This window comes from Xiphias gladius, chromosome 2 (genome assembly GCF_016859285.1).
Source record: "Xiphias gladius isolate SHS-SW01 ecotype Sanya breed wild chromosome 2, ASM1685928v1, whole genome shotgun sequence".
In the NCBI taxonomy this organism is placed as follows: Eukaryota; Metazoa; Chordata; class Actinopteri; order Istiophoriformes; family Xiphiidae; genus Xiphias; species Xiphias gladius.
The window spans coordinates 14,382,691-14,402,069 of NC_053401.1; the positions used below are offsets into that span (position 1 = coordinate 14,382,691).

The window sequence follows — 19,379 nt, forward strand, 5'->3', positions numbered from 1 at the left end:
TTGGAAATGAAACATTTTTTGGAAAGTTCATCCCAACACTGTTGCAGAAGTTCCCACAAATGTGTCGTAGTTTTAGGTTGCTTTGCTTTCACCTTCTGTCCAGTTCATCCCAAACGTACTCCATGGTGTTTAAGTCTGGAGTCTGTGCTGGTCTTCAATCATTTGAAGCCACTGTTTAGTTTTTTTTCTTTTAATATTTTTTGGTCATTATCTTGCTGTAGCATGAACCCCTGACCAGCCTGTCCATCTTTCCTTCATTACTTGCCTTTTTCCCACCATTGTGATAACAATATAAAGTACTACTTCCTGCAGTATAGTATTGTCCTAATAATGCATCAGAGGGTGCGGTAACACAGTTTGTCAGGACCTTCTGTTTGTAAGTAATCAAAAGAAGTTGGGGCACCTGTAGTAATTGTTCACATTAACTTTCAAGGCTTCGTTTATTTCCATTGCTGCAGGAAAGCTGTAAATTAACTAATTTCTGACCTGTTTTCTATGAAATGCTGTTTACCGCTTACCATTGTGCATTTTAAGGGTATTCACTGGACTTGAACTGCTTAAATTCCCCGTCATTTCCTACCTGTGTAATGGAAATGAGTGGAAATAGGAAATGAGTTGGCCATCAGACATATGTAAGACTGGACCTTGTGACCCTTGCACACTTTTCATAGCTAAAGCTTTGATTAGAAAGAAACCAGTAATTTACCTGACCATTCGATTAAGCAAAATTGAGCTGGGTGAGCCAAACAGTGAATCACCTAAGTTCCTGTGATGTTAAAAGAGTTACTCGTGCTGCCGATACCAATGAGAATCAACACCCCAGTATGCAGCTGTACACAGCTTCCAGCCATTCTAAGCTCAGTATTTTGGATAAACAATCTACTGTATATGGTTGGGAGATCTCACCCTTGGGCTATCATCGATTAAACCTTATATAAAAGTGAAGAAACACTGTACTTGCTAAACTACAAGCCGATTGTACAGTTCTTGCCAATCACAAAAAGGTGGAGAGCTGAGGTAAACAAGAAGTGTGAAGAAAGATAAGCATCTAGTAAACCAAAGAAACCCCAAAAAAAGCAAGTGAGGGCTCTTCTTGCATTTGATATGCAACGTGAAGGATGCCAAAAATATTCTGAATGGGTAACAAGAAGCCGGTATTTGCAGATTATTTTTTTTGATTTAATCAATTAATTATTTAGTCTATGAAATGTCAAAAAATGTATGTTGTGTTGTTTTCTTCAATCACTAAGTCCAAAAAAAAAAAAACCCTTTCTTTTTTTTTGCATTTTTTTACTATTTTCTGCTTGAAAAATTACAGACATTTTTCAAATAGTTCCAGATTATTTTCCTTTTGATGGACTAATTAACTCATCAATTTACCGCCTCAGCTCTAGCTAACTTTAGCTATACCAACTTCATACTGCAAAATGGCTTGTTGCTATGAATTTAATCTGGGGTGTACTTTCAGCCTACTAGTGGTGAAAATTTTCTCAACTGAAGCACTTGATGCTGCTTAATCTGAGTTAAAGCATCAACAAGACGAATGCTTATCGCTGTTGAGACCAGATCCAACAAGTCTACATCCATATAAAGTTTTGTGAAAGAGAGTAAGTGAGTAAAAGAAAGGTACAGGAAAAAGAGTAGGATAGACGGACTACTTGGAAGAGGGAGTCGGCTGGAGATTGAAAATCTACAGTATGCTGTTATGTATGTACAAAACTGTATACGCATACATACACATATGCTTACCTGGATACCATCCAGCAGTTTGCTCATGCACCAGAAGCTGTCAGCCTCAATGTTCCTCAGAGCCTCTTCCTGGAGACTGGACACGTCAAAGTTTTCCACTTCCTCCTCTAGAGAAGAAAAAGGAGAAGAGAGAGCGTGAGAAATAAGCAGTGCAGGAGGCAGATGGAAAGACAAAGTGAGACAGGTGAAAGAAAATGGAAAAGAAAGTTAAAGAAAGGTAAAAGGAAAGAGGAAAAGAGTGGAGAAAAGAGACACAGAGATCAATTGAAGCCTACCAGCACAGCAGGGGCTCCGTCATAAGCCCACCATTCAGACAGGAGAGCAAGAAAGTCAGAGGTATATTGGAGGACAAATTCAATGGGGAATGTGGGTGCAAAGGAAGCGGTAAGAGGGTGGGTTATGAAAGAGATGTAAGGAAAGGAATGAAAACACTAACAAATTGGAGCACAGAAATAAAGGAAGGTTGAAGTAATGGAGAGAGTGTGGTGGTGGATCGTGTGGGGAAAAAAATAAATAGCGGATTAATAGAGAAGGCGAATGATTACCATCTGTTAAAAACTGGTTTTTCCATGGCTGCTTTCAACATTGAGAAAATGTCATACTGTCTCCATGCACACAGCATAATATGTACTTTTTGTATTACAGACATAGTGAATGCACTTAACATATTTTCTAAGGAAAACAACAGAAATTATGGAACCTTTGGTATGTCTTTGAACTTGCTTAACTTATATTACCACCCCAGAATCATGTCACCAACTTTTATGGTTTTGTATAATTGCTAATGTAGTCTTTTATCTTATTTTTATACTTTATAGTAGTTTTTTTGTGATATCATGTTTCACGTTTTGCATTTGACTGTTCGTGTTTCATGTAAACTTCTATAAAATAAGTACGAAGGTGATTGTGAAGAGTGAGATAAAGAAGGAAATGAGGCATAGCCAGGAGGATAAATAGCCTGTAAATAAGTAAAGCAGAAGTAGGTTCTGACGTATCCTAAAACCCACTGCACACTACACAGAGGAAACAATTTCCAAGCAGTGAGCACACCGAGTCCCCGGTCATCTCCAGCGGGTGACTTCAGCGATGGGTGTCATCAGTTGTCATGAATGGCAGCAGTGTGTGACGGACTGCAGGGGCTTTGACAGGCTTCTGACAAGCCACTGACAGCAAGTGGAGAGGAGATGGGACAAGACTGATTAACAATGATCTAGAGAGTGAAAGAAAAAATTGAGAGAGAGAGAGCGGGGCCCCATAGAGAAACAGAGAAAAGGGGAGTGTGTATGTATGTGTGTGTGTTTCGCCATTTACCAAAAATGTTGTGTATGTATTTGTGTGAGCATTCCTAATACAAACTCGAATACAGAATCAGGACCTGGCAGTGCTGCTTGGTATCCTTGGCAACCCAAGTGGAATTTGGTCAAAGTTGTAATGAACATGCTCAGTCTGACAGACAGACAGACAGCAGTGGGCCAGGTCAACAAAGCCACTACCTACTATGGTGTATGCTTGCGTGTGTGTGTGTGTGTGTGTATCAATCTCATCATTGTCTTATCTTGCTTGAAGTTAGGTAAGGGTGGACAGAAACCGGACAGAGAGGCTGCAGTTCCTTTATTTCAGTGAGACCTTTCATCCTATCATACTAGCACAGATCAAGGCTTCCAGACGCACAAAAATCTCATTTTGTTCGCATAGCTACCAGATGTTTAATACCAGATATGAAAGTGGTCAGGTACTGCATTGTGATTACATGTCATTATAGTTCATTCTAACCACAAAACTAACACAAGCATTGCAAAAAGAAAAATGTAATAAAGCCGCAGGCAACACATAAATACCATTACTAGTGCAAATATATGGTGATATGATCTAATGAAATCCAATTTTTGGAATGAGATCCAAAAAAAAAAGTTTGCAATGAAAAGTTTGAACATATTCAGAGATGAAGAGGTCATCCACCAAAAAAATATTATGAGCAGAGATGGCTGATAAGATGAAAACACAATATTTCTCCTCAGCTTAAATTGAAGCCACAACAGAAGTTAACTACAATCAACTAGACCAAAATGTAGTGTTGGAGCCGCTGTTATAAAATTGCAGAGACAAAAGAAGCCACCATCTGACCAATTTGAAGCCAGTATTTAACTTGATAGCTCCTATATAGTGATGCAGAAGAAAATGATAATATATGAATACAAGCTTCTCTCTATGGGATGCAGTGGCTCTGAGCATTAATTTTGTAGTTGAAAATATTAATTGTAAACAGGCTGACTGGCAATTCGTGTTGTGTCATTGCTGATTAACAAGGTTTGTGAGAGTGCCACTGCTCTGGCGTTCTAGAAGACCCAAAGTATCCCAAAGTCTCAAATCATTCTTTGTTGTGGCTAAAGCCTTGCTGTCGGGTGCAGTTCCAAACCTAGACCTTGACTCTGGAGCAGATTAGAAGGGACAGCTGCTTCAGGAGTCCAGTGGTCATAATGGAATCGGGCATAGCTCATCACAATAACAAGGACACATGAGAGGAAGGGGGGCTAAGAGGAGAAGAGGCCATGTAGTGGGAGTGACTGGACTCAGTGTGGCTAGATAACAAGGCAACAGTGCCCCCTGTGATCACTAGTGGCACTGACACAAACACCAATTGCTGACTGTACACGGAAGAATGCTTAAAAATAGTCAAAGCTCAGGTTATTAGTCATTTCATGGTCTGGTAGTACAGACAGCCCTTTTTGTTCAATGAAAAATCACAGCTGTGTGGTGAATATCTGACTATTTAAAGACCTGTAGCTGAATTCAGTTTTCATGACCCACTTGATCCACCTTGAAACTAGGAGGGTTCTAGTAAGAAAAGAAAAAAAAAAAAAAAAGCACCATAAGGCTGGCCACCTTGAACATTCAGCAGACTTTGTGTCTCAGTTGACCTGCCTTAAGAAGAAGAAATTGCTAATTACTTTCATAGGATCCATGCCTCAGGAGACATTCCTTGAGGATATTCTCTTGGTAATTACTTTTGGAGCTCTGTCTCCACACTAAGGACCAGCTGACAATACATGTCTGGGACATGATCTGTGTCTGTGTAGAAATACTTCACAAATAAGAACCTGGGGAATTTCTGGAGGTTCAAGCTTCAGTGAGCCTCACATCAGAGAAAAGGAGTCTCAGTGGCTTTAGTTCTGTAAGAGATGTTGCTCCAAAATAATATTTTGCCAAATAATATTCTCAGGCTGTTATGACAGCAGGTCAGACACAAACTCACCTTGGTAGAAGACCTTGTTTAACAAAGCCAACTCTCATGAGACACACACAAAGTTCCATGGCTGCACTCAATCCAAAAATGCACAGGCCTCTGAAGACATTTTGTGATCAAATTGGCAGAAGAGTACAGCACAAACAGACTGCAAACTTGGAGGCATAGCTAAGGAGCACCACATGTATGCACACAACACTGCACACACACAGACACAAACACACACAACAGTAAAACTGATTACAAAGCAGTAATTGTTTGCTTGAAAGTAAGTATCATCATAGAATTTCTTTGGTTCTTCTTTTTTTTTTCTTTTTCATTTCTTTAATGTTTGGTCTTGATGTGACAGAAAAAAACAACCCCAGAAGTGATAGATAAGTAAATGTTCAATTTAGGAATATAGACTTTTTTTTCTCTTGACATACTTTCAGCTCTGCCACTCATGTCTGCTCTATCCCATCAATACACTGCTCCTATCTCTTTTTGTGCCTCAACTTTCCTCTGATAGTCTCTTGATCTCTCTGTTGGTACATCACTGCTTTTCCTCTCTACTCTCCCTCTTCCCTTGTTCCTTCCACTTCTATACAGCCATTTGACATCTCTTCTGTTGCTACTGCTACCCTGCCTCTCCAAGCTGTTCTCTCCCCCACCTTCCTCACCTCTCTTCCTATTGGCCACAGAGCCAGTTTCCTGCCAGGCCCCAGGGCTCATTTCCTGTTTGTCCTGGCACAGGGGGCAACTTGTCCAGAGAGACCAACTGCTTGGTCACTGCCAGCTGTGAGCACTTGGCGCAGCTTGGCATGCGGAGAAGGGTTACAACTCCGGAGACCGAGTCCGGGCACCTACATACACAGACGTGCAAGTGTGTGTTGAGTACACACAACACACACACTCACACCAGTGCTGCCATCTGCTCTTTACAACTATGGGCCACAAGGTAATGTGATGTAAGATGATAAATGAGCTAGTTCAGCCTGATATAATCATACATTGTGTGTGTGCTGAGTGTGAGCGTGATTGTGTGTCAGTGCAGATAGCAATTGGCAATAAAAAACAGTCTCATTTGACAACCTTCTGTTGGTTCAGATAAATCACAAGCAAACCTGAGTTGCCCAACCGCCACAGAGAGGGAGCATGCGATTTGCTTTAACAAGATTTCACTATCCAAAGCTTATAACATCATATAAAGTGGTGCAGTCATTACTTATCATTTACAGCAGCTGTTACAGTTAAATCTAATGAATCTAATGACTTACAATTTGGGTGGTGAATCCAAACATTTCACAATCCACTTTCTGCCTTCAGAATGACACCCAAGCGACACAGTCAAAGGCTTGACACACACTGTGCTGCTAGTTAGAGATGTACAGTAATACTTCCACCTTGCCGCACCTCTAACAAACCCCCACTCCATCTCTCTCAGGCTGCAGGAACAAAAAAATGATATTTCCCCACCGTGGCACAATTAGTGTAATAACATCGATGTTAATGAGAGCTGAACATTTTCCAGAGAGGTGGCATTCATGCTGTTGGATAATTAAGAAGAGAGTCAACCTGGCAAACCTGGTGTCACCAACACATTGAAAGCACACACACTTGCATGCACGCACAAATTGCACGCAGAATTACGGGGAGATTTGAGCACAATGAGAATAGAATTATGGGAGTGTGTGAAACAGGATGTGAAGGTATGAAAATAAGCAGTTGGAGGTGACGGAAGGTAGGAGTAGGAGAGTGTGTGTGAGATAGAGAAAGAGAACAGGTGGAAGTGATATGAGTGGAGGTGAGAGAAAGAATAATCGTTTTTTTTTTTCTCTCGCATAATTTGAGGAAATAATCGTAATCAAACTCTTTGCTTCCTTGAATCTTCGGGTTTATGAGAGATATAGAAAGTCTACAGTCTAGTTTCCAAAAAGCAAGTCAATGAATGGGAAGTCATCCAGTGTCTTCATTTCATAGTTCTGAGAAGTTACAAGGTTTTTCTTCAGGGTACACTGCTTAGCTTACTCATTGAAAGCATTGAACTTCAGTTCCACCAGTGATAAGGAACGCTTTAAGCCATAAAATCTACACAATCACTCCAACAACTTTCTCATCTCCCACTATCTGCACTATGAGCCGTGTGTCAATACATCAAACAGCAGGCCCCACAGCTGTTGGCAAGATAATGTAAGTCCTTGACATCAAATGGAATACATCTATTAATACCATATCTGCCTATGTGCAGACACATAATGATCCACTTGCCCTGAGGGAAGATAGTGTCTTGTATGAGGATGCTTAAAGTGTTTAATGTTGAGTAAGACCACCGCATCGTATCAACTGTTGCTACCGATACCAATATCTCTGTTGGCACTACAAAACCCTCCCCATCACCATCACCTCGTACTGGCCTGTGTGTGTGTGTGTGTGTGTGTGTGTGTGTGTGTGTGTGTGTGTGTGTGTGTGTGTGTGTGTGTGAACATGTGTGAACATGTGTGAACATGTGTGAACATGTGTGCAGCTGGTGACATACTCAACAATTGTGTATCTTGTAAGGTCTGCTTGTGTTTTCGTCTACAGTGTTCTAATTACAAAATGATAAGCAGAAGGGGGAAGAGGGCATTGATGATCAATAGCACAAACCATAGCTGGAGCAGCAGGATGGTTCCTGGTAGAGCTTATCATTTAAACCCACTGCAAGCGGGCCTACAGAGGAGCAGTGTGAAAAACACTTTTCACCAAGAAGGCTGAAGGTGGATTTGCCTAAATCCCAAATGTCAAATGGCATGTAGCAGAACATTAAAACATGAGGCACCAGTTTAGTTTAGTCTGTCTAACCACCAGTTGTAAATTGTTTTTTTGTTCTACATTCTTTGGTAAACGGTAAATGGATTAGTGCTTTTAACTTTACAATTTAACTCTCATTTACCCATTCACACGCACACTCACACAGTGTGAGGGATTCACAGTCCTAGGGCCTGTTCTTCAAATGTGAATTATGTGATTTATTCAAACTAACATGCTGTTATGAGGATAAAATGATCCTGTCAATTTACATCCAGCTAATTTGGCTCTTTGAGCAAAGTAGTAGGGGAAACAGATTCATGGACACAGGTCTCATTTTATATGTGTTTTTGCATTCTTCTGGTGTTACTTTGGTCTACATTGTGCTCCACAATGTGTCCGCTGTTCCTTCACTTTCATCACTGTTAAACATTTGATATTCCAAGTGAATGTGCTCAGACCAAGTTTGATGTTGGTGCATGACCGGGGAGGTTCTCCCCGATGAACATGCAAGAGACTTACGTGATTATTATAAGCCTGCTACAAAAATGAAACATTTCTAAAGCATCTTAAAAAGTAGGTGTAAAAGGATAAACAGCTTTTAGCAAAGTAGTTCTGCAGTTAGTCACTTCTATTTTGTTCTATATTCCATCATGTATAAGTATAGATACTTAATTGTGAAATTAATCAATGACACTTCCACATGTTGCCAGGAGTAGCCAGCGATCAAACCGTCAACACTGCAATTAATGAACAACCCACTGTACCTTCAATGAGTAGCTGAATAATCAGTTAATCAAGCGTCTGTTTACATTCTCAGTCATCCAGGGCATGGTATTCTGTAAGTGCTATGCGAAGGCAACTGGACTTACTTGAAGTTCTCTAAGAAGTTTTGCCTCTCATCCGAAAGGCTCATTCAGCTCCAGGTATTTATCCTCTGGTGAGATCAGCAACAAAACCCATGAAGTCGAATCCTTCTCTGAACACATCAATGCAGTACACAGCAACATCGAGTTCTCTCGTGAGGATGTCAATGGAAATAGTCAAGCCTTCTTGGATTGTGCAGTGCACATCGAGAACGACAGAAGCCTCAACATTGAAGTATACTGGACAACCACACACATAGATCAATACTGTTATATCTAGCTTCTTTTATTAATCGTGAATATAAAGAGCACGCCAAAGATATATGCTGTTTGCACACAGAGTTTATTGTATGTACGTAGAAAGGCATTGGCTTATGAAAATAGGCCATTCCGTAGGCGATGTCTTAAGGAGGACAGTTGATGGACACCATACCACAAACATAACAGCGATATCTGATTACTCATGTAAGAACTCTTTCTGTTGTGCAAAGAGATGTATATGATGTTCTTTCTGTATCTAACAATATTTTGCACTACACCTATACTGGGTCATGTCAGATGGATAAGACAAAAACAAAACATTCAGAGCGAGCTACACGTGAGGGAGTGCAGGGTTTCTTCCTGTTTAGGGCACTGTCTCTCGTGACTGGTGGAAGGCCTGCAGAAGAAAGGAGGGACCAACTTATCCGCCAGCCAAGGGAGCGCTAAGCCTAAGCCGCGGCGCCTCCCCAACGTTCTTGATCAATCAGATAGATGCACATTCCTTTTGAAAAACCTGTGTAGCGCTAAGTCAGACACCTTTTCTCTGGGAAGTTGACTACAGCTAACTGCTTGCAGACTGTAGTTTTCTGAATAGAAAAAGCCCATGTACATGTTCAATTTGATTCTCTTGCTTTGTAATAAATTTTTAAACTGAGAAATAACTCATCTCCTGGACCCTCTTCCCAAATCAACGAACACGCCGACAAAATTCGTTACCCCCACGGGATTTGGTGAAAGACGAGGATTCGACCGAGTCCGCGACTGAAGATTTTCAGCGGGACCGAGGCTGAGTTTCCGGACCCCTTACCACTCACGAGAGCTCTCAAAGGCTCAAAAAGGTAAGCAGAAGCCTGTTGTTAAAGACCAAAGTTCTGTTTATTGGACATTCATAAATTTCAGTGACTGGAGAGGAGGTAAGGATGCTCACGGCGTAGAAATTCAAAAGTATAAAAAGTAATAATTAAAGTTGTGTAAGCAAACATAAAACCAGAGAATCAACAATTTCCAGAATTAAAACATAATAATGAGAAATGGAATAAGAGAATAAGAGAAATGGGATAAGAGAATAAGAGACAAGATAAGAGAATAAGAGACAAGATAAGAGAAACTGCAACACGCAGCCATAAGCCAAGAGAAATAGGGAATGAAAAGATCGCAAGATTCTTGACTCGTGGCTTAAAATCACGATAATCTGTGCGAATAGGAATTGGAGCATAGAGAGGGCCTTGTAAATCCTGAGCAGAGTTAATGATAAAAGAAACTAGTACGGTTATCACAGAAATGTAGAGTCTGAGGTCCTAACACAAATCTACAAGGTTTGTTCTGGGTAATTCGAAAGTGAATCATTAAATGATCAATCATTAAAAGCTGCAGGACTGAGGTTACTACTGTTGCAGGTCGGGCATGATATGCACACATCACCCGAAAGGCCTTCACAGATGAGAGGTAGTCAGTAACGCCATACAGACGTGTAGAGGCCTTCACTGGTGATCCGATTGTGTAATCCGTAACGCCCGGAATTTGAGTGTAAAAATAAAAGCAGAACTAGGCAAATAGGAATTGGAGCATAGAGAGGGCCTTGTAAATTCCTAAGCAGAGTTACTACTGCTGCAGGTCGGGCATGATATGCGCGCATCACATGAAAGGCCTTCAAAGATGAGAGGTAGTCAGTAACGCCATACAGACGTGTAGAGGCCTCCACTGATGATCCGATTGTGTAATCCGTAATGCCCGGGAAGTCAGTGTCAAACTAAAAGTAGAGCGAGTGGTGAGATGTGATGGTCTTAGTTATATGACTGCTTGGGAAGAGTGTATACCCCTGAGATCTGAGCCATTGCCTCTGGTGACATATGACAGACGTAATCAGTGTGTTAAAGAGTGATAGAGGGGGAACCATCTCTGCCGCTCCAAGCTGGTTCATCGATAGAATAGAGACTAAGCACTCTTTTGTCAGAGGACATTATTTGTTTTGTGGGCTTTGGGATTTTCCTTATAGGATACTCTATCCTTTACATAGTACTAGAAGTCCTGCGCAATAAAGGAGATTGGAAACAAAAAAAAGTCAAGCTAGAAAAGGAGCAATAAAGTTATGGGAAAAATGGGAAAAAACAGGGCCGAATTAAGAAAATGAGGGACTGTGAGGTGGTCATGGCAGACATTTGTGGGTTAATAACAGCAGCCGGAAAAAGACAACAGAGATCAAAAAAGGACCGGAAGGAAGGAGGGCCAGCAGGACCAGGACTGCTTGCCGCCCCCACAGCGCCCCTAGCGGCATCAAGTGTAAAGGCAGACCTCACCAATCCACACAGTAGTCCTTTCAACAAATGGCACCTATATGGGACAAACATACACATACACCAGACTGCCACAGGGGTACAGAGACAGCCCTGGATTATTCAATCATGTCCTGCAGGAACATCTGACATCTCTGTCCCTGCCACACGACGTTATTGACCTTCAATATATCGATGACATCCTCCTGGCGGCTCCCACAGCTGAAGCCTGCCTCACGGCTACACATTCCCTACTGAAGCTGCTGGCAACCAAAGGCTATAAAAGTCAAGAGGGAAAAGGTTCAGGTCTGCAGAAGAATGGTTGTGTTCTTGGGTCGAGAAATCTCTCATGCTGGACACACGGTGTCGGCATCACAAAAAGCCTGCATTCTCTCGCACAAGAAACCTGCTGACGTTCAACAGATGTTTGCTTTTTTGGGCCTGACAGGGTACAACAGGAATCATGTCCCTGGCTATGTGGATCTCACCAAACCTCTCAGAGACATGGTGGCTGAGGTTGGAAATCACAATCTCACTGCCACACTCCTCTGGACACAGGCCACTGAAGAAGCCTTCATCCTCACGAAACAAGCTCTGGCACAGGCAACAGCTCTATCATTCCCGGAGTACACCAAAACATCCTATCTGGATGTTTCTGAAAAAGCCGGCATTGTTAATGCTGTACTTTTCCAGAAAAAGGAGGGAGAAAGACGAGTGCTGATGTATCACAGCTCAAAACTTGATAATATGGAAACTGGTCAAAAAGCATGTACTAGATACCTGGCAACACTGGAAAAAGCAATCACAAAGACAAACCACATAGTAATGTTTCATGAACTAAAAGTAAACACTGACCATGGAGTAGTGGCCTTCCTAGGATCAAGTGCGTTCACTTTTTCAACAGCCAGAAAAACCAAAATCTCAGACATCCTCCTACAGCCTCACATCTCATTCCACACAGAAGGAGTGGACATGGCAAGAGGATTGGATACAGACACCTGCCAAGCATATAAGTGTAAAGAAAGAGCAGAGAAAGATGTAAAACTCAGAGCGGATCTGGAAGCTGATCCCCTACAAGACCCAGACTTAAGCCTGTTCATGGATGGATGCTGCTACAGGGGAGAGAACTGAAACGTCACCTCATATGCTATAGTAGAACAACACACATCCCAACACTAGAAAACATACCACCAGAGATCAGGGGATCATACCCCAACCTGCCTCAGCCCAGCTAGCTGAAATAACTGCCCTAATAAAAGCACTAAAGCTGGCTGAAGGAAAGACGGTGAACATCTACACTGACTCGGCAAATGGACATGGAGCAGTCCATGGTGACGGCCCAGAATGGGTTAGGAGAAACTTCCTTACGACTGTGAACACTCCAGTAAAACATCGAGCACAACTGGAAAAGTTAGCGCAAGTAGTGAACCTACCAGCAGCAGTGGCAGTAATGAAGTGCTAAGGAGACCAAAAAATAGACACCAGTGTAGCAGAAGGGAATGATGCCGCTGATTCTGTTGCAAAGAAAGTTGGTGGATACATACCAAGGCAGATGGCCACAACATAAGCGCAAATACCTGTGTTGACTGAAACAGACATCAGTCAAATGCAAGAACAAGCAGGAGTCTATGAAAAAAGTGAATGGAGCAGAAGGGTAGCAACGCAAAAGGAAAGATTGTGGAGGTCAAACTCTGCCACCTGCTTCTAAAGCAGGCACATGGCCCGGCACATGAAAACAAGAAAAGGTCACAAAGAAACACTGAAACAAACTGGTGGCACCCACACATGACCGCCCTGGTGGACAACTATGTTACTGACTGTCACACCTGCAATGAACACAACCCCAGGCAAGCATACAAATGTCCAATGGGAAGATTCCCAGTGCCCAAAGCTCCATTCCAGGATATCACAATTGATTTCAAGGACATGGGGGTTGAAAACAGAACACAAGGCTACCGGTACCTGCTGGTGATGGTAGATAGGTTTACCAAATGGGTAGAGGCTATTCCCTGTAGGAGCAAGTCAGAAAAAACAGTGGTGAAATGGTTAAGGAATGAGCTCATACCCAGATATGGAGTTCCAAGGAGCATACGCTCAGACAACGGGTCTCACTTCAGTAACAAAGAGTGAAGTAGAAAAGTCATTAGGCATAACCCACCGTTTTGGAGCAGTATACCATCCTGCATCCCAGGGCTTAGTGGAAAGGGCAAATCAAACCCTGAAACGAAAAATAGCAAAAATCTGCTATGGCATGAAACTGACTTGGGTGGATGCGCTACCCCTCGCACTCATTTCAATGAGAACCTCACCTAGTACAAAGACGCATTTGACACCTCATGAGTTGCTGACAGGCAGGCCTATGCCCGGATCACCCAGGGATGGAGGTTATATGCCCTCTCTGGATGTTTGGCAGGTGAGCTGTGATGAATGTATGACTGCCCTGACTAATTTGACTCGAGTTTTGTCTAAACAGGTGCAGCTCACAGAGCCTGAAGCAACTCTCACCGAGACTCCAGCAGTACAGGTAGTGGACTGGGTACGGGTGAAAGTCCACAAAAGGAATTGGCTGGAACCCAGGGGGACAGGACCCTATAAGGTAACTGAGCTTACCTCTCATGCGGTCCGGGTAAAAGGTAAAGCTGGAGCCATTTGGCACCACCTGACACATTGTGTACCTGCCCAACCACCTTCACGCGCATTAGCGGAGGTTGGAACTGATTTGGAAGAAACTGATAAGGGCCCAAAAGACGAAGGTCTCATTTAATTCACATTACACGCCCTGTCACAACATGTCACAACATGTCCGACCAACAAGGACGCCCATGGCATCTATTTAGACAGCCTGGCCTCTGTGGCATGAGGGGACCTTTGATTCCTTGTAGTAATGACATTGATTATAGCACTCCCCATCTTTTGGTGAGGGACTTATAGCCCCAAAAGAACTGACTAAATTAATGGTAAAATCGCACCCCCTACAATCCCTCCAGCAAATCCCAGACCACAACGTGCCTTTGGTTCCTCCAGCAGAGGTTGGATGGGTAAGGGCTCCAAGCTAGTAGGCCATGATCAGGGTAGGCCTTACTTATTTCTATTGGATGTTTTTTTTATCTATTTTGGCATGCTGTGGTTGTTGCTGTATCCCTTGTCTCAGATCACTGATAAATCGCCTAATTACCACTGCCTTAACGAAAGACGCAAATCCTCCCCCTTACCAAATGCCCCAGTTAAACTTCGGAGTGGAGTCAGATGAAGAGAAGGTAGCCAAAGAGTCAGGGGACGAAGGAAGCCTTAGTTGGCCGGCAGGTTGGGCTGCTACTGAGCTTAGGGAGGACAGTGAGGCTGACAATGTAGTTTAACAGACTCTACCTATGAGTGAGAAGGTTACAAAACTCCAGGTCACAACAGATGACCCGTACTTGGGGCTGAAGGTCAGAATAGGTATTGTAGTCGAGAACTGCTACTGGGCGTTGGTTTACACCTTAAAAGGTGTAAAAGGAGGGATTTGTTAGATCTAGCTGTTATTATTAATCGTGAATATAAAGAGCACGCCAAAGATATATGCTGTTTGCACACAGAGTTTATTGTATGTACGTAGAAAGGCATTGGCTTATGAAAATAGGCCATTCCGTAGGCGATGTCTTAAGGAGGACAGTTGATGGACACCATACCACAAACATAACAGCGATATCTGATTACTCACGTAAGAACTCTTTCTGTTGTGCAAAGAAATAGATATGGAAAGAACATCATATACAACAATATTTTGCACTACACCTCTACTGGGTCATGTCAGATGGATAAGACAAAAACAAAACATTCAGAACGAGCTAAATGTGAGGGAGTGCAGGGTTTCTTCCTGTTTAGGGCACTGTCTCTCATGACTGGTGGAAACCTGTGGAAGAAAGGAGGGACCAACTTAACCGCCAGCCAAGGGAGCGCTAATCCTAAACCATGGCGCCTCCCCAACGTTTTTGATCAATCAGATAGATGCACATTCCCTTTGAAAAACCTGTGTAGCACTAAGTCAGACACTGTTTTTCTAGGAAGCTGACTACAGCTAACTGCTTGCAGACTGTGGTTTTCTGAATAGAAAAAGTCCATGTAGATGTTCAACTTGATTCTCTGGTTTGTAATAAATTTTTAAACTGAGAAATAACTCATCTCCTGGACCCTCTTCCCAAATCAACAAACGCGCCGACAATACCAACTGTTTGACTCTTACCACCCACTGGAGCACAAACTGGGGGTCATCAGAACCCTACACCTTCAGGCTCAGAATTTTTTCCACATGGACAGAAGGGAAAGAGAAGGAACATAAACACATCAAGGAAGCACTTACAACTGGTGGTTATCCCAACTGGGCCTTCGTGAAAACCACAAAAAGAGGCAGAACAGACAGAGAGGAAAACTGCAATAAACGAAATAACATAGTCATTCCCTACGTTCCTGAATTATATAAAAAATTCAGGAGTATCTTCTACAAACATAACATCCTTGTGCATTTCAAGCCCAGTAACACTGAGGCAAAAACTTTTCCACCCTAAGGACAAAATACCCAGGCAGAAGCAGAACTATGTAGTTTATGCTGTCCAACGAGGAATGCACAGACCTGTACATTGAGGAAACTAAACAACCGTTACTGAAGCACATGGCACAATACAAAAGAACCAGTTCCTCAGGTCAGGACTCAGCAGTCCACCTGCATCTTAAGGACAAATTACACTCTTTTCAAGACAGGGGTGTACACATTTTGGCCAGAGAAGGCCGATGGTTTGAAAGAGGAGTGAAAGAAGCTATATTTGGCAATCGGGAAAAAATGTCAATAAACAGAGGAGGTGGTCTGAGACACCACCTTTCAGCCACCTACAATGCAATTTCTAAGTTCACTCCCCAGACAGCTGACAGCCTTACTTTGGTATGACGAAAGCACTGAAAATTACTCTCATTATGTCACAAAAGATAGAACAAAGTCCCTCAAGTAAGATGGATTTGAACACATATGAACACGTCTTATGCTCATCTTAATTTATCGTTATTTAACATAAAGTAGAGAGGAAGACTCTTTTGGACACCTATTTGTAGATTAGCTTTTATCTGTATCTGTATATAAAGCTCTTCATCTTGCCTTGTTGTTGAAAGGTATTATACAAATAAACTTGCCTTGCTGTCTACACTTGCACTGTAGGCATCCATTGTGCTTGTGTATAGTCAAAGCTAAGGACTGGATTAAAATAGAAAAGAAGTGGTTCATTTGATGTGTTGTCCGACCATGTAGAAAATCAAGTATTCATAGTTGATCCAAACAGCCACATTTGAAGCCAAAGTGAAAAACCGGGCTTCATAGAGAAAAAGGTGACACAATATCACTTAATATGGGAATAACAGCGCACATTTACAGTCTCTCCTGAAAAACACTGATAGAGTTGCACTTGGTTGTTCATAATAAAAGGGATGGAAATAGCTACGTCAAGAATGAAAAAAGAGCTAGAGACACATTCAAACCCTGGCTCCATTCTTGCCTCCACACAGCTGACCAATCAGAGCGTGAAATGGATTCGAATGTCGGATTTTCGGTTTCAGAAAGCTATAGAAATTGTCGCACACAGCGTCCCGTAATCTGATGTCGGAAAGGCATGGGGGAAGGGGGTTTCCAAAGCGATGTGACCATCCGACAGGTACTTCGGAGAATGAAAACAAACATGTCATTGTGTGCTCTTAAAAGTACTAAGCATTCCTTAGCAATTAAAGAAGTGTTGTGCAATGTATTACAACCATTGTTATTAAATTTAATTCTTTATATACTGTATGTGTTTTCTATATTGGTTTGGTCATTGGTTACATATCACATGTGATGTAAAACAGTGGTGGCAATCTAAAACCAGACACTACTTTACTTAAAGAACATTTGTGTTACGAAATGTCTGACTACTGACTAGTTTTATAGTACTTATTTCAGGTCATGTAACATAATGTCGTTCTCCTTGTCTAACTATTGTAGGCTGCCTCCTTTTAATCACGCATATAAAGATTTTTTAATCACATACAATGCCCAATCCATTCAAGGCACAGTAAATCTGCCTGCTTAATGCAGGCATTTGAGTCTGAGGGAAAGTTTCCTGAGATGCAAGTGAAGGATCAGTCCATTAAGTCATTAGTGTGCATAGTCTGCAGGCTTAGTTAAGAAAAAAAAAACATTAGGGGAACAGGAATAAGCAGACATTATGAATGGCAGCAGACACATTTAAACACAGAGGCATTCGACGTGCAGAGTGGTAAGATAGACACCTCGAGACGTTATCCTGTGCTGTTGCATAAACGACTATTTGTGTAAATGAGTGTGCAGTGTGTCTGTGTTCGCACATATGAGTGTCTAGATCCTCTGAGTGGGCATGGGTGAGTGTGTCCTTGTGCATGACTGCTATTGTTTCAACATATCTGAGTGTGTATATGTCTGCATGTGTCTTTGTGTGTGAGTGTTTCAATGAGGATGTGTGTGCACATGGTCATGATGCAACCGACAACCCCGCACACCACCAGCACAGCAGCACAGTGACTGTTTGAATTGCCTCCAATTGCATCAGGTCAAGCGGAACATGTCTTGCTGGTGACAGAATGATAAAACAGATTTTCTTTTTTCCAATCACACGGCTGACAAAGAGAACGAGAAATAGCAACTTGGAGAGATCTGAAGCTTCGTGGAGAGTTTTAATTTATGGCTCTTTATAGTCAAGTAATTAACTTAATCTAAAAATATTCAATAACCTCTGATTATTCACAGAAGATAAATCACTTTTTGACAAAACTATTTCTCTGGATCATTTCAGAGCTCTATTCCTGTTATTAGGAGCGATGAGAGAATCTCTGATAATACGGGGAAGTAAGGTCAGGTCGGATGCAGATGAAAGCACAGCTATTGATTTTCAGCTTTATATTCTTTTATCATCAAGCACTGACAATGGTCTGTGTGATTTCACTGGTCATTTGTACACATTAGGCCAAAACATGTAAGTTTCACAACACACAATTAAAAACAATACCAAGAAATGTGGTACATTGTCTTTGCAAATGGCTAGTCAGGGAGATTTTCCATTTAACACTATATTACATTTTTGTAATTACATTTCCTGTCTCTACCTGCTAAACATTTCTTGAATGACTGAAAACAATTACCATGCTTTTATCCTAGTCTCTGTCACATACTTAGATTTTAGGAAAAAACTGCATTATCAGTTAGATTACTTTGTTTTAAATGGCTAAAATACTTCATCTCGTACCTTCGCTCCTGAATTGAAACATTTTCCTATTTCAAAAGTGAAAAAAGTGGTTTTGTTTTATTCATAAACAACCTACACATAACCCACTTGTCCCATTATTCATAAAAACAAATTAAAAAAATAAAAAGAGAGAAGAAAGGAGTGAAAACACAAAAAGCATTTAAGCATTAAAAACCAAATATAAAGACTTAAAGTTAATCAAACTTATTTGCATAGTGGTTCGGGCCAGCCCAAACTCACAATAATTCCAAAGACTTCTGTGCCTCTGCTACATTATAGACTTATGTGAAAGTTGTGATGTGCAGTCAACTATACTGTAGTAGTTATTATGTTACAAATTTAAATTTTTGTAATGACTTTTAACAAGAATACTAAGTAAATTCACCAATGTCTCCTCTCTCATGTCTTTTAATAAAGTTTTTAAACTTGTTTTTTAAAAACTATAAAAAAAAGATTCAGAGTATCTCAAGTCATCTGGTAAGCAGTTCCAAATTATAGCACCCAAAGAGTTTGACCATGTCTAGTATTATACCCATGATGGTCTCCAGTACGCTAAATACTAAACCCATTAAGGTTGTTTCACTCTAATACAAAATTATTTTGTAAGTTAGCCAGTTGTTGTTTCTTTAAAAGACCATGGTAATAGAAATTACCTGCATAGTGAGATTTTGTATACATAATAAAGTGTATTCCCGTCCACCTATTTTATGCACATTTTAAATTTGCGCATAATATACAGGAGTAGAAATGGTAGAAATTAGGGGTACTCAAAAATATTATTAGATAACAGTTGCTGTTTCCTTGTTGAATTAAAGTTTAATGGTAAAGTATTGCTATCTGATTCAGATTTATTGTAAAAACTTTGTTTATCAATTATTGTTTTCATTTACCTTAGAGCTACAGATAATTTGTAACAGTTAACAGGTAAAGTGAAGTGGAAATCCTT

The 19,379-nt window shown here is 41.3% G+C and overlaps 1 protein-coding gene across 7 annotated transcripts in view; it reads right to left on the reverse strand.

The window, feature by feature from the left end:
• tbc1d22a (TBC1 domain family, member 22a) overlaps nucleotides 1-19,379 on the reverse strand; it is a 144,402-nt gene that overhangs the window by 69,018 nt on the left and 56,005 nt on the right. For all 7 annotated transcript variants that reach the window (XM_040146075.1, XM_040146084.1, XM_040146067.1 and 4 more), the window contains one exon: nucleotides 1,750-1,856. In XM_040146075.1, the coding sequence (XP_040002009.1) occupies nucleotides 1,750-1,856 (107 nt within the window). The remainder of the gene's footprint in view (nucleotides 1-1,749; nucleotides 1,857-19,379) is intronic.